The sequence below is a fragment of the Myotis nattereri genome, assembly GCF_964212035.1.
Source record: "Myotis nattereri genome assembly, chromosome: 9".
Taxonomy (NCBI): domain Eukaryota; kingdom Metazoa; phylum Chordata; class Mammalia; order Chiroptera; family Vespertilionidae; genus Myotis; species Myotis nattereri.
This window is the reverse complement of record NC_138084.1, coordinates 66740053-66753450: the sequence shown is the minus strand read 5'-3', so window position 1 is coordinate 66753450 and position 13398 is coordinate 66740053. Positions and strand designations below refer to the sequence as shown.

At 41.2% G+C, this 13398-nt stretch overlaps 1 protein-coding gene across 4 annotated transcripts in view; it reads right to left on the bottom strand.

Moving 5' to 3' along the window:
* Positions 1–5039: 5039 nt before the first annotated feature.
* The window catches only part of YAP1 (Yes1 associated transcriptional regulator), a gene marked incomplete at its 5' end in the record, with an annotated part of 114514 nt that continues 106155 nt past the window's right edge, over positions 5040–13398 (bottom strand). Inside the window, 3 exons of one of the 4 annotated variants that reach the window (XM_081098749.1) lie at positions 5040–5669; positions 7502–7614; positions 11824–11954. In XM_081098749.1, coding sequence (XP_080954875.1) covers positions 5431–5669; positions 7502–7614; positions 11824–11954 — 483 coding nt within the window. In that variant the 3' untranslated portion in view covers positions 5040–5430. The remainder of the gene's footprint in view (positions 5670–7501; positions 7615–11823; positions 11955–13398) is intronic. The other 3 variants (XM_081098750.1, XM_081098751.1, XM_081098748.1) reach the window with 3 other exon arrangements.

Sequence of the window (13398 nt, the reverse complement as noted above, 5' to 3'; positions counted from 1 at the left end):
TGGTTGCTATGATGCGCAATGACCAACAGAGGGCAGGCACTCAATGAAGGAGCTGCCCCCTTGGTGGTCAGTGCGCTCCCACATGGGGAGCACTGCTCAGCCATAAGTCAGGCTTACGGCTGGTGAGCGCAGCGGCGGTGGCGGGAGCCTCTCCTGCCTCTGCTGTAGGTGGGTGGTAAGGAGCAAGGGGTCCGGCACCACTTGGGGGTTGTCTGACTGCGGGCTTAGGCCTGCTCCCCGGGAAGCGGGCCTAAGCCGGGAGTCAGACAACCCCCAAGTGGTGCCGGACTGTGAGACTTCACAGTGGGCCTCTTCATGCACTGGGCCTCTAGTTGAAGATAAAGCCCTAACCGATTTGGCTCAGTGGATAAAGTGTCAGCCTGCAGACACTGGGTTTGATTCTGGTCAAGGGCACATACCTTGGTTGCAGGCTCCTTCCCAGCCCAGACCTTGGCCAGGGCTTGTGCAGGAGGCAACCAATTGATGCATTTCTCTCACATCGATGTTTCTGTCTTTCCCTCTTTTCCACTCCCTAAAAAATCAATGGAAAAATACCCGTGGGTGAGGGTTAACAAGACAAAAAAAATAATTGAAGATATTATATACAGTAATAAATAGTTTTTGCCCTGGCAGGTGTTGCCCAGTTGGTTGGGTGTTGTCCCATGCACCGAAAGGTTACTGGTTCAGTTCCTGGTCAGGGCACATGCCCAGATTGCAGGTTTGATTCTCGATAGAAAGGATGCAGGAGGCAGCCAATTGATGTTTCACTCTCACATTGATGTTTCTCCCTTTCTCTCTAAAAAATCAATAAATATTTTTTAAAACCATTAAAAAAAGAATTAATTTTCAAAGAATCAAATCTACTTCTTAAAGTTTAGAACCTACCACTTAAATTTGTGAGTTTTTATTTATAAAACTAGAGGCCCAATGCACAAAAATTTGTGCACTTGGGGTGTCCCTCAGCCTGGCCTATGCCTTCTTGCAGTGTGGGACCCTCACCCCATGGAGGTTTGGCCAGCCTGGGTGAGGGGCTGATGGCTGTTTTCAGGCTGGCCACACCCCCTTTAGGGTGGGGGGGTCCCCACTGGGGTGCCTGGCCAGTCTGAGTGAGGGGCTGAAGGCCGTTTTCAGACTGGCCAAGCACCCTGGCGACATAAACTCCTAGCCTCTCCCTTTTTTCTTTTTTATTCTGGGATTTATTTACCTTTATAATTGAAACTTTGTTGCCTTTAGCAGAGGCCTGCAGAAAGCTTGGCTTCCTCCATCTCCAGGGGCAACCCACTCCTGCTCGCTCCAGCTCCGTGGCCGCGGCTGGCTGAAAGCAGGTATCTGGGGTTTGTTTACCTTCTATAATTGAAACTGCGGCTTTCAGTGGAGCTCAGAGCCAGGCCACGGCAGGCGGGGAACCTTGGCTTCTTCCATCACTGGAGCAAGCAAGCCTCCTGCTTGCTCCAGCTCCGTGGCTGCCGGCCGCCATCTTAGTTGGGTTAATTTGCATATAGTCGCTCTGATGGGCTGGTGGGCGTGGCTTGAGGCATAGCGAAAGTACAATCAATTTGCATGTTTGTCTTTTATTAGTATAGGACAGTAATAATTTTCACTATTGTATTTTGGATACCATGAGCCAATATTTTGGAGAAATAAAACCAAAGTCTACTTTGAAAGATTGTGTCAAGTTCTTCTGTTTCTTCTGTGCTGTTACGTGTAGTAAAGCTACTTAAGAATGAAGGAGGCAATTCTGCTTACACACTACCATTGATGGGGATGGTCTACATGACCAGTGCAGAGCAGAAAGCTCAGAGAATTCAATCTGTACTTCACAAATTCAAATGACAAGCTAACCTTACGTTCACCTCTGTACTAGTTACTACTGGAATCACCTTTTATTTTTTTATCACCAGTACTTGTTATATTGGAAGTCCATTAAGAAGCCAAAAAGTTTAAATATATTAATTGTTAAAAACAACAAAAGAAGAGTTTAAAGAATATATTTGAACCACATAAACAAACGAAAAGGTATTACATAAGAAAAAATAATGTAACAATTTATGTAAGTACCTAACATATGATAAGCATGCTCTTACATCTAAAACAAAAAGGTAACATTGGTACTATATATATATATTTGACAAGTGTGCATTAAAGAATTCTCTAATATAAAACATTTAAAATGTGGAAGATACTTTTTCAAGATACAGAAACAATTGTTAAGATAGACACACCCACAATTCTTATAAAAACATGCTGGAGGAAGATAAAATTCATCTGAGCACTCACTTCTCAGATGTGCAAAAGCTATTAAGTTGTTAATCACTGAATATTGGCTCCCACTTTGCATGGTTTAAGTTTCAACACTGATTGGTATGAATTATGAATTACACAATTAATTATTGTTATTTTCAGTGTTTTTGCCAAGGTTCCATACAGAATGAATCTATTTAATATGAATACTTAAAACAGCAACATTATTTGTTTATAAAAGTCATTTCCTTGGTTCTCCCCCCCCCCCCCCAAAGGCACTATATTTAGAAAATAGTTATTATAGAAAATAGTGCTTTGGAAAATCTGAAACTCTAAATCAATGTGCTCCATCAACCATAAGTAGATCTTAGCCCTAATTGAAAAGAACACAAATGTAAAAAGCTGATAAAATTTAAAGATTATAAAAACTGGTTTATTGTAAAAGCATTTCAAGAATACCCAGTTAAAAATCTTATCCCAATGCTACCCATAACAACCAAGAAGCAGTTAAACACTTTTACGTTAGGAACAAGGACATAAAACAAGAAAGACCGTCCTGAGGCTGTGAAAGAGAAAGGACTCAGGTCAGTACAGAGGGTCTGACAAGGTCAGAGCGCTGTGCCTGTCTCGGACCACAGTGCTGCCATGACATTGAGGTATCACCAGGCAAATGAAAGTCGAGGGGAAATGAAGAACTCCATAGTCTCATTTTGTGGGTGTACTTAAGTGATTGAAATTTTAGGAACAGCTGCCGTCAATGACAGCAAGATGCAAGATAAAGTCCTTACTGAAGAAAAAGGTTATAAAGTTCTCTATCAAATCCCACTAAGTCTTCACAACCCCTCCCCGCCCCTCCCTTACCTAGAGCTACTCTGCTGATATATATAAGATACAATCTTGACTTGCCGCTTACTGGCAAACTGTAGGCACTCCTTCCAAATAGCTTTATTTTCTACACATTAAAAACCCAACATGCTATATCATCCATATACTTACTTAATTATGCATTCTAAGTAGAATTTCATTATTGCTCTAAAAAAAAAAAATCAATGTATCTGCACAGTGGCCACTTTCCCCCAGACTTATTTCAAGATTTAATCTCTCTGGTGTTTTCTTAATAAAAAGCCTTAGAGTCATTTATTATGAGTGATTGACCTATTAATCCTTATATACAACACAGAGATTGCATTGTTTTTGAGCACTAAAAATACTTAATATGAAACTTTACTTCCAACTTTTGTACTTCTCTAAATTGAAGGGTCAAAATACTTAGATTTTGTTAATTAGAAAAAAAATCTATCTTCCCAAGCTGAGGCTTTTCAGAACAGGTTTAGCCAGGAAAAGAGATTTTATGCCTGTTATAATCCCTTGAAAATAAGGGCTTACTCTAGGAACACTGAAAGACCCTTAATCACAGAGGTGCTAGCTGGTGCCACTGTAATTCACACCCAACTATTCCTTCATAGCTTATACTGAAGAGTGGATTCATGCTCATTTTTTTCCTTTAAAAAATACTCTTTGGAAAAACCATTATTACTCCTGTAGACACATACTCTAGTAATATCTCTTCCTGTAAAAATAAAAGTATACTCATGATTATCACTATTTCTTTGCTAAAGTCAACTACCAATATACATTTATTAATCTGACCACTTTACCAGCTAACACATGACTGTACAGCATTATACTGTCCAGGGTCAATTCTCAGTATATAGAAGTAAGAGCAAGTCTTATATGAATAGTCTTGTAGGCAATAATGTATTTAATGATCATTAACAAATGACAACTAAAATAACTAGAATTTACTTCCAAAACTAAGGTGAAGGTAAAACTTCCAAAACGACAGGCAGGTGCATGACCACATAAAACTTACTTCTGTCATGTACATTATGAACCTACTCAGTGATTGCCCATCAAGACTTAAAATTAGTCCAAGGGAGTAACAAGGGGGAAATATAGCCATTTCCTGTTTGCTTCTTTCAAATTCATCAGATAATATTCATTGTGTGCCCAGAGGGCATTATCCTTAAGGCATTATCCACAACAACAGCCTTTCTAGAACATGAAACTTCCTCAAACATCTGTAGACTGCCCCAACCAGATTTAAACTACCCGTGAAATATAAACCATTAGTCATGTATTCTAAATGCATATATTCAAAACTACCATTTTAAAATAAATTGGAAAGGGAAACCTAAAAAAAAATATACATTCTGCTATCACACTATCATATGAAATTATAAGTGTGTCAGGGTGTGTGTGTGTGTGTGTGTGTGTGTGTATGTGTATGGAGAGAGCAGATAATCAAGATTTAAATAAAAATGTAAAAAATCAGGAAATGTAGATTTTACCAAAGAAACTATAATAACCATCTCAGCTACAACTATAAACAGATTCACTACTATGGTCATTTGCCTCGGTTCCAGAAAAAAAACAAAAAAACAAAAACCCAATCAACCAAAACAAAACAAACCCACAATAAAAACCCATCAAAACCTATACTAGAGTATGTGGCAATAATTAATATATTTCTATGGAAATTGTCTCATGCCTTATAAGCTCCTAAAATAAAATCAAAGTCACTATGTGACTAATGATATAGCACTAGGAGGAAAAAACAAAACAAAACAAAACCCACTGAAAGTAAAACAGTCTTCAGCCTTGGTTTCAGCTATCTCGCCAAATCATCATTAAGTACTTAATATCAGACACAACATATTTGGTTTATCAGACCAGTAAGTCATGTTTTTCCACTGGCCAAAAGCAGCTGAAGAAATAATTGCTTAAACAAACTAAATGTGGTGACATGAAGCATCTGACTTCCAGGTCTATTTAGTTAAAATAATTGGTGAACATCTAACTGGGCAAAAGGAATGGCATCCATCATCAAAACAGGCTCACTTCCCCCAGCCCCCAAACAAACAGTAGTTATAATAGCAAAAGAAACAAAAAGTTTTGTGGGGTTTTTTTGATTCTTTAGGGCCAACTATGAAAGAGGTCAGCAATATAGTAACAGCAGCAATGGACAAGGAAGAGCAAAACAGTGGATGAAAGAATCCTGCTGGACGTTTGTTCATCTTTTTCTGTATTAGCCAGGAGATCGCAACTGGCTTATTTGGAAATTTCTGGTATGTGTGTCTTATCTCCTTAGATCCTTCACAGATTTAGAATTCAGTCTACCTGAGGGCTCTATAACCATGTAAGGAAGCTTTCTTTATCTAGCTTGGTGGCAGCCAAAACGGACTCCATGTCATTAAGGATGTCAGAACTCAGAGCTTCCTGCAGACTTGGCATCAATTCCTCTCCTTCTATGTTCATTCCATCTCCCTCCAGTGTTCCAAGGTCCACATTTGTCCCAGGAATGGCTTCAAGGTAGTCTGGAAAACGATTCTGCTGGGAGGGCAGTGTGCTTTGGTTGATAGTATCACCTAGTTGGAGCAGAGAAAGAGACAGAATAAGGTTCTTGTGGAAAAGAACGGAGCTGTATCATGTGAGAGCACACAGAAATGCATAAAGAAAAGCAACTCCTGACTGACCTGAAATGATGCACAGCTCATTTTAGACCAAACAACTCATAAATAACAATGCCAAGATTACTTCTGCTTCAACATTTGTCAGCATATTTAACCAACAATTTGACTGCTCGCTTATCACTATGTGCTGAGCACTAAAGGAGGGGGAGTGCTATAATAAAAGTTCCCTGAAAAATTATATACAGCAAGAGAGAGGGAGCAAGCACACCACACAAGAGCGTCACCACCTGATCCTCTTCCAGATATGCACACCAGCATAAGACGAAATAGGAAAATGAAAGGTATAGTCCCATCTTTCCCTAAATACACTTTGGGAAACACTAAAATAAAAGGACTGGATGAAAACTCTATTCCATTCTTAGAGATTCACATTTCATAATATAGCAAAACAAGTCTCCCAAGAAGTCCATGAGTAAGTAAATTCTCCTTGCTTTGCTTCTGGGTTTCCCAAATTTGCCTGGCCACAAAACCCTTTTGGGGGGCACATGACAAAGTTAACATTCCTTAGAGCTACAATTTTCAGAAAAATTATTATGAAACATTAAGTGCTATACAGTGGGGCCTTGACTTACGAGTGTCCCGACTAACGAGTTTTTTGAGATACCAGCTGTCTCTCTGCCGATTTTTTGCATTGAGTTGATAGAGTAATTTGAGTTAACGAGCTCGGTCTCTGAACGAATTAAACTCGCAAGTCAAGGACCCACACTAGTGATTTGGAGAAAAGACAAATGGGGAAGAGGAGTAAGGAAACTTGTTTGAATGAGATGGGTCTGAAGTGACTCCTAAGGATGACTGGAGATTTAGATAAGCCGAAACAAAGGGGGACAGGGGATTTCTAGGAAGCATTACAGCTGTGAGCTGGATGAGCACAGGCTTTTACAAAAGACTTGCCAAACACTGTCAGCTCAGAACCCGCTGGCTGGAGAACGGCTGCAGGGTCCTGCCCGCTGCCAGTTGCCAAGTCCAGGGCAACCAGCTGAGCCACAGGAGAAAGGCTTCCTCAATGACTCTGTGAGGCAGGTATTTCTCAGCACCTGCAAGACTCCTGTAACTATTCTAACAATAAAGTAGGTGAAGCCCATCACCAAGGCTTCCCCACTTGGTTTCCTGAGCCCCATAACACCTAAGTTGGACCAAAAGTCCTCAGAGAAAAGAGGGAGGCAGACACTGAATCACATATAGAAATCTCATAAGGTCCTCAATTCCCCTGCCAACTAATTCACTATTTTAAATGCTAAAATAAGTCATGTCTTTGCCCTAGCAGGTTTGGCTCAGTGGACAGAGCGTCGGCCTGCGGACCGAACGGTCCGTCCCGGTTTCGATTCGGGTCAAGGGCACCTACCTCAGTTGCAGGTTCCTCACAGCCTGAACCCTGGTCAGGGCTTGTGCAGGAGGCAACCAATCGATGTGTTTCTTTCACATAGATGTTTCTCTCTGTCTATTCCTCTCTCTAAAATCAATGGAAAAATATCCTCAGATAAGGATTAAAAACTAAATAAAATAAAGTAAGTCATGTCCTCAGTTTTGTTCAAATAGAGCTAAGATTCCATCTCATTTAAAAACTGAGAAAAGACTTAAATTACAAAAAAGGCACAATTTGAATTGAAGTTGATAGAATGTTAATGGCTTTCTTTTGAATAATCGTTGCTCACAGCTTATTAGTCCTGGCGATAAAATGATGGTACTTGCCTGACAGTCAATTCCTCAGAGGGATAAGGAATACTAACCTGTATCCATTTCATCAACACTGTTCAAGAAGTCATCTGGGGTTCGAGGGACACTGTAGCTGCTCATGCTCAGTCCACTGTCTGTACTCTCATCTCGAGAGTGATAGGTGCCACTACAAAGAGAGTTAAAGACCAATACAAAAATAAAAATGATTTCAAAGTAAAAATAAACACCTGCTGAGCACTACCAGGATTCTCAAAGAGGATTAGTGAAAATTCCTGCGCTGCAACATCTGAAACCAGCTCCCTCCTTCAGGGCCCATATACAGCCCTTGGTCTGTGCAGGGAATAGAAAAGGTCAGCCTAATCAAAGCTGCAGCTCTCAGGGGCCAAGATTTCTCTTCAATGTCTGGGCCTGATGGTTACAGGGAATAAAAAAGGTCTATTCAGTTCCCAGCTGATAGCGTTTTCTGTCTAGGTCTTCTCTCTGTAATCCCATTTTGAATTTGGGGATCCACAGACTGATTTCAAGGTCTCCATTCCCCAAGTGGTGGTAGCACAGGTGTAGGTGGCAACTCAGACTCTAGGTAGGCGGTGAGACATGTTTAAGCCAGAGAATTTAAGCCAAGGGGGGGTGGGGGGGGAGGGAAATCAATGCAAAAATAAAAAACCAGAACTCCTTTTTGGACTAGGCCAGAACAGATAAGTCACTGCCGATTCGATAAGAACTCCCATAGCTTGATCTTCTTGCTTCTGTTTAGGCAGGAAAACCCAAATGCCTCAGAAGCTAGTGGCACTGCGGACAGCAGCTGGCACTGACTGTAAAACGTGGGGTTCTACCAATTCTAGGAAATTTTATAGCAAAGTGTGAAATAAAGGCAATTGTTGTTCAAGGATCTGTGACCATGATGTAAACTTTAACTTACCTCACAGCTTGGACATGTAAGCAGCTATTTAGTTTACACAAATGTTAAAAAACAAACACAGTCCTAGCTGATTTGGCTCAGTGGATAGAGCATTGGCCCGTGGACCAAAGGGTCCCAGGTTCGATTCTGGTCAAGGGCATGTACCTCAGTTGCAAGCTCCTCCCCAGCCTGGGCCCTGGTCAGGGCTCATGCAGGAGGCAACCAATTGATCTGTTTCTCTCACATCGATATTTCTCTCTGTCTTTCCCTCTCTCTTCCACTCTTTCTAAAAATCAATGGAAAAATATCCTCAGGTGAGGATTAACAAAAACAAAAACTAAGCTTTATAAAGGAGCTTTAATAGTTGCTCAAGGTTGAAAGCTCGGTTCTCCCCAAATTTCTTCCCCCCACTCTGTATACTGCGACAACTGGTTTGCTCTAACACTTCTGCCAGATTTAAGCAAGATTCAAAAGCCTCACACAGATCCAAGAAAACACAATTTTGCCTCCGAGACCATTTGTATACAATGCAGTTGCACAAGAGGCCTTAGGACAGTGGTTCTCAACCTTCCTAATGCCGCGACCCTGTAATACAGTTCCTCATGTTGTGGTGACCCCCAACCATAAAATTATTTTCGTTGCTACTTCATAACTGTACTTTTGCTACTGTTATGAATCGTAATGTAAATATCTGATATGCAGGATATATTTTCATTGTTACAAATTGAACATAATTAAAGCATAGTGATTAGTCACAAAAACAATATGTAATTATATATGTGTTTTCCGATGATCTTAGGAGACCCCTGTGAAAGGGTCGTTTGACCCCCAAAGGGGTCGCGACCCACAGGTTGAGAACCGCTGCCTTAGGATGTGGTTTGCTTTTATTTAGCCCGTCCTGATCCAGGAAAAGGCCTGGTCCTAGTTGTCACTGTTCCTGCTGCTAAGCATGGGCACACACCAGACTCTCTGGACTCTGCTACAGAACAGCTGGACTGACACAGTTGTGCAGCTCTCTCCAAGCCACAGGAAAGGACATGACATTTCTGAGGACAGAGTTACAGAGCCACTTCCCTGACAAGGAGGTGCCTGCTCCCTGCAGAACCCCATCGCCATTCCATAAACATACATGAGCATCTGCTACTATGACAGGCATTAGACCAGGCTCAGATGCAGAGGAGGTTAAAAGCAGTAACTCCAATACCGGGTACTTTCTAAGGCTCACACTTCGGGGGCGGGATGAACAAATAAAGACAGGAATGCATCACACAAAGGGCTGTGTGAGCATAGTGTCTTTTAGAACAAAGAAGAGGGAGCTGAAAAAGTACAGTGGGCAGGTTTCGTGGACAGGACACCAGAGATGGCCCCGAAGGCTCTCAGGGGAAAAGGGAGATAAGGGGATGTTGCACCACCACTAAGAGTCAACTCCATGGCAAGTTAGGGAAATGTTTAGAGCTTAAGAAATCTGTATGAACTGAGTAACAGGCAATGGGGAAACCACCATACGTTTTTGAAAAGAGAAATGGTATAGTCAGATGCATGTTTTAGAAATGGGGGTAGAGGCACTATAAAGAGTGGACACAGCATTTTGCCTTTGGACTAATATCACTGACGATCTGTCACTCTGAGATCTGTACCAGAAATTATAATCTCCAATTGCAGCCTAGCTTCCGGAGGTTTTAAGAAAGAATCTTCACCAGTGACTACTAAGAAAGATATACATTCTGTCCGTTTTTCTAAATAGCCTAATTTTATCCCTGGATCAATACTGGCCATCAATAGGTGGGTACTGGAATTATATTGATCTGAAATTTCCTTTGTGGGGGAGAAAAATTCTGTGGCTATGACCTTAACTAACTTTATTTAAAGTTCAGAATTATAGTCTTGTATAAATACTCAATTTTTGGCAGAACTTTAAACTGTATGTGTCAACGTGAGGTTAAAATACTGCTGAATGAGGTGAATGTTTTGTTACGTAACTAGCACATTAAATTCCTGTATATTTCATGTAGGCCTGTTCTATATTTAGCATAGTCTTTCTACCCATGCTTTGTATTCCACCCCACCTTCCCTGAAATTAAATTTACTTAACACATCGTATGCGGGAAACGTGTTTACACGTTTTACGTATTTATACGTTCTACCAGTGTAGTAGAGCGCGGGACACGTATTAATACGTTTTTTATAGACTAGCGGTAGAATGCGGGTAATGTATAAATACGTAAACTAAAGTTATCGTAATTTTACTGAACGTTGCCATTTGCGCAAAAAATTAGCAAAAATGGCCTGCGCCACCTGTTAGCGCGCGATAAAAACTACCCGCAAACAATGTGTTAATAACCTTCCCCAAAATAAAATAAAATAGACTATATGTGTCAAAAGAGCAAAGTTTGTTTTTCTTAAGATCATGATGTTTTCAACTCAGTTGGTGAGAACTGAATGAGTAGCATAATAGTTTTCTTAAACTAAGGGACCTGTAAGTCTCTTAAAACTGTGTTGTTTAAAATTGGTTAAAAAAAAAAAATCAAAAGCACAAAGACCAGAAAGCATTTGTTCCTTAATTTTAAAAACTGAAACTCTAAAATATAACTTAGAAGAATGAACTGTAGTCCAATCTTAACTTTAAATGGTTTTCCAGGCAACGAATACGACCTGCTGCAGCTTGCAGTTTCGACTCAGCACTATACATAACACTGCAGTCTTCCTGATCACAGGCGGGTGGTAACCCACTCCTTCGACTGCATTTCAAATGCCGTCTTAAATATTAATGCATTTAAAAAATATATATTTTTATTGAATTTTTTACAGAGAGGAAGGGAGAGAGAGAGTTAGAAACATCGATGAGAGAGAAACATCGATCAGCTGCCTCCTGCACACTCCCTACTGGGGATGTGCCCGCAACCAAGGCACATGCACTTGACCGGAATCGAACCTGGGACCTTTCAGTCTGCAGGCCAACGCTCTATCCACTGAGCCAAACCGGTTAGGGCTTAATGCATTTTTTTAAAAGGCACAATTTACATTTTATCTCCTTTATGAGCACAAGGCCTTGCAGTGCTGCTGTGTGAAGCACTCAGGGTGAACACTCATGTGGAAAATTCCTCCCAATCTACCTTACAGTGCAGCCTACAGCCCTAAGCAGGTTTAAGGTGCAGTTCATCTGCTTTCATAGAAAGGCATTCACATGTTTCTCCCCGATTCTGTAATTTTAAGTAATTGTTAGTCAACAGTATAGGCAGGAGCAACACGTGACTGTGAATCAAGTATCCCCTCTACAAGTCTGAACAGCTCACTTCCTCTCCCAGGAGCCAGCTTTTAATCCTCGTTTTATTGTACCTGCCATTTATGGAAAGATTCCTTTACAACTATGATTTTTGGCCCACACAGATGTTCAAACAGCTTATTACAAGTACTAAGAAGAATAATCTCAAAGCTATGATCTTTTTCAGATACTGGCCAGTAGCAACTCTCACCAACCTGTTCAGAAAGGGATCTGAGCTATTGGTCGTCATTGTTCTCAATTCCTGAGACATCCCAGGAGAAGACACTGGATTCTGAGTCCCACCATCCGGCTCCAGTGTTGGTAACTGGCTCCGGAGAGCTAATTCCTAGAGAAAACAAACACAAACAGAACCAGTCCACAGATGAACAAATTTATTGTTAGGTTAAAGAAATATATACAATGCACATTCAGGTAACCATGTATTAAAGTATTAACATCTATTTTAAAGTGAGTAAGTTTCCCAGTCAGAAAGACCAAGTTCTTCTATCCAACTCAGGTGATTAAAAATTAAATCATATAAATTGAAAGTTTTTCTACTCTTATTAACCCCAAGACATATGTACTTTATTACCAAATTTCACTGTTATTTCCCTTACTTTGGCAGACACTCCAAAATCCTTCCTTGGGGTAGGATGGCAAATCTGGTCTTTTAAAAGATAATTCTTCTTAACATGTATTTTTACTCATCAACCTTCATTATGGTATTGTGTTTGGCATCAGTAATAAAAATAAAGTCAGAAGAACATTTGGTAAATTATTATAAGACACCCTCTCCGCGCCTCCGGCACTGTTTTACACTTTGTATCAGGTGTCTCTCTTTTTTATTTTTTTGTTAATCCTCACCTGAGGGTATTTTTCCATTGGTTTTTAGAGAGAGTGGAGGAGGGGGAAGAGTCAGAGAGAGAAACATGATGCGAGAGAGACATACTGATTGGTTGCCTTCTACACTGGCCAGGGATCAAGCCTGCAACCCTTGACTGGGATCAAACCCGGTATCCACTGAGCCAAACCAGCTGGGGCTAGGTGTCTCACTGCGATTTCAGGTTTTTCTATCTTAAACAGGGGCACCAAACAACCTTTTGCTATGGGTCGCCACCACCCTGCTGGCTCCAGGCCTGCCTCAACAGGCCTCCACCATCCGCCTCCGCCAGGACCTCGGGGCTATTTACTGCTGCTCTGTCCTTTTTCTCACTGTTCGTCGGTTCACTGCTCCCTTCCTTAAGAGTCTCCACTGTGCCTCCCAAACTCTTATAAACATTCTCTCGGCTAGAGAATTAGCTTTCTCTCCCTTCAACTTTTTTGTTTTGGCTTGAAGTATGGCTTTTTATCACAAAGGACCTGCTCCCCACGGCGGCCTTCTTGAGTTCAGAGCCGAGCCTGCACACAGAGGCACCGGCCCACCATTTCCAGCCCTGCACGCCTCCATCGTCACTGGGTCCTGAGGTGGTGGAGATATTCTGAGCTCTGCACCATCATTTCTAAACTATGAATTCTTCCTCATGCAAAAACCACTTTTTAAAAAAAATATATTTTATTGATTTTTTACAGAAAGGAAGGGAGAGAGATAGTTAGAAACATCGATCAGCTGCCTCCTGCACATCTCCCACTGGGGATGTGCCCGCAACCCAGGTACATGCCCTTGACCGGAATTGAACCCGGGACCCTTGAGTCCGCAGGCCGACGCTCTATCCACTGAGCCAAACCGGTTTCGGCCAAAAACCACCTTTTAAATTCAGGTTTATGCCTTTTGTGACATAGCATCCCTCAAA